General features: G+C 44.8%; 2 protein-coding genes across 2 annotated transcripts in view; both read right to left on the bottom strand.

Annotated features, from left to right (window-relative positions):
* Window positions 1-2,500, bottom strand: part of LOC307271392 (uncharacterized protein) — a 162,197-nt gene that overhangs the window by 46,754 nt on the left and 112,943 nt on the right. The gene's annotated exons all lie outside the window — the stretch shown is intronic.
* Window positions 1-2,500, bottom strand: part of timm50 (translocase of inner mitochondrial membrane 50 homolog) — a 56,605-nt gene that overhangs the window by 655 nt on the left and 53,450 nt on the right. The window contains exons 10-11 of the mRNA XM_080053832.1: window positions 2,491-2,500; window positions 1-1,754 (exon numbers count right to left, since the gene is read on the bottom strand). The exon at window positions 1-1,754 is cut by the window's left edge and continues 655 nt beyond it; the exon at window positions 2,491-2,500 is cut by the window's right edge and continues 97 nt beyond it. Coding sequence (XP_079909958.1) covers window positions 1,659-1,754; window positions 2,491-2,500 — 106 coding nt within the window. The 3' untranslated portion in view covers window positions 1-1,658. The remainder of the gene's footprint in view (window positions 1,755-2,490) is intronic.

Here is a 2,500-nt window from a genome sequence, read left to right as displayed (position 1 = left end):
GTATGTAGTGTAGTAAAAAGACTAAAACTCTTCTGTACTTTAGTATGTAGTGTAGTAAAAAGAAAGAGTATGTGATTTGGAACGCAGGGTTAGACTTTCAAGAGTAAAACTGAATTTGGGTATATTTTTCGCATACTCTTTCTTTTTTCTATTCTACATACTACATCCGACGATAAAAAGAATCTAGTTAGGATGCAGTAGGCATACTATTGGGACATACTTTTCTCTCTTATTTCATCATAACATTGCGCCTTGATCTTGCCTCTTGCTTTTACATCCGTCTCATCCCCGTTTGTTTTCATATGGAGGCTTCGTCGATGTTACGTCACTTCACATCGACGATTGTGGGTCAGAATCGCCCAAATAGGATGCACTTTTCAACACTAACAATCTTGGCCGCATGAAGTAGGACATCCGGGTACTTCTAACCATCCTAAATCTGGCCACAAGAATCGGGACATCCTAAATCTTTTTTTCTACCAAACTATATAGTAGAAAGTATGCGATTCTGAACGCAGGGTTAGACTTTCAAGAGTAAAACTGAATTCAGGCATTCATTCTTTTTTTCCAGCTGGCGTTCCCATCGTCATAATTGTGTCAAAAAGTCGACCACTTTGTCTACACGGCCATCGCCGCCATTTTGAATAAACTGTTCATACTATTTCATTGTTTATGTTTTTATTTCTTTATAAACATCAGTGAATATTCTTTCCGTTAACATGGTTCTCCGGTCAGCAGCAACTCGCCAGCACAGTCTAGATGAGAAACATACACACACACACACGGACAGACAGACAGACAGGGAGAGAGACAGACAGGGAGACAGGGAGAGAGACAGACAGGGAGACAGGGAGAGAGACAGACACACAGGGAGAGAGACAGGGAGGGAGACAGACAGGGAGAGAGAGAGACAGACAGACAGACACATGCACACAGACAGACATACATGGAGAGACAGACACACACACACACACACACACGGAAAGACAGACAGACAGACAGACAGACACACATGGGGAGAGACAGACAGACAGACACACACGGAGAGACTGAGACACACACACACACTGAGAGACACACAGAAAGACACACACACACACACACACACACACTCCCCCCCACAGACACACACACACACACATAGCGGAGTATAAAATAAAATAAACAACACATTTTCTGGACACAGCGTTGGTTGATGGTTGGACTGGTCTCAGGTCAGGTTAACTTGCAGAGCGTTTGGAGCTGTCAATCAAGGGCCGGAGTGGCGATAACAGCCCTGACGTCAGTTCATCCCCCATTGAAAACACCAACAAACAAGAGTTCAAAAACCTATAAACCTGGACCTCTTTCATTATGGACCAATCAGCAGCTTGCATTCGCGTCAGGTGACTTTTTTCCAGGAAGTAGGTCAGGGCCATTTCATCCGTCTTCTCTATACTCTCTTCTCATTGGCTTAGAGAGATTTTTTTCGCCCAAGAAGTTCCATCCATCCATCCATCCATCCGTCGCCAGCTGGCCTTTACACATGATTTTTCTTTTTGGTCGTTCAGTAATAGCCCGATCTGTCACTCAAAACTCTAACTCGTAGGCCCCTCCCCTTTTCCACCTTGACGCTGCCTTGTGATTGGTTGAAAGTGTGAATGGAGGGCGGGGTTATTTCACTGCTGTTTGCGCCAGAATCGTGAGGTGATGGATCCCAGAGAAAGGCCTTGCTTCTTCTGGGCAGAGATCTCGGCTAGACGCTGTTCCTCCTCCTAAAGGGAGAGAGAGAGACAGAGAGACAGACAGAGAGAGAGACAGAGAGACAGACAGAGAGAGAGACAGACAGACAGACAGGGAGGGAGAGAGAGAGACAGGGAGAGAGAGAGACAGGGAGGGAGAGAGAGAGACAGGGAGGGAGACAGACACACAGGTTTAGAATGTTCAAGCTAGCTTGTTGCGAGAAGTTGCAGTTGCGTCTCGTTGCGAGGCGAATCTTTGGTCTGAACTGGGCTTTAAAAACCTACTTCACCGGTGGGAATATGAAGGTGTATTGAACTCTGAGATCCTATGTAGTATAAATGTGCAAACATTTTAGAAATCGGTTCATCCTAGCCTGAGAAAAGGCAGAAATAGTGTTTTATGGTCTCACTGTCTAACGCTTAATTTTCCCATGTGTGACATCACACATGGTAAAATGTAGGGTTAGGATTAACAGGACAGCTGGGCCAAGGGAAGACTGAGGGAAGACTGAGGGAAGAAAAACTTAATTAAAATTAATTATATTATAATAGCGATTTTATAATGATAGAACGCCGGTTCCGTATGGGTGAAGCATTCCTTTAAGGGCGGTTTGGTACCCCAACCAAAGGGTTACAAAAATAGATGTGGCACTGTTTGCTTATCTTGGTACCCTTCCCAACTATTGACAGTGGAAACACAAATGAGTGGATTAGCTCAGTGGAATAGGAGGTTTAGGAGATTTGAGGTGCGTGTGTTTCATCCACCCACCAGAGCCAGC

Source organism: Ammodytes marinus (assembly GCF_949987685.1).
Source record: "Ammodytes marinus genome assembly, chromosome: 3".
Lineage (NCBI taxonomy): Eukaryota > Metazoa > Chordata > Actinopteri > Uranoscopiformes > Ammodytidae > Ammodytes > Ammodytes marinus.
The sequence above is the reverse complement of the archived record's forward strand: the minus strand, read 5'-3'. Positions and strand labels throughout refer to the sequence as shown.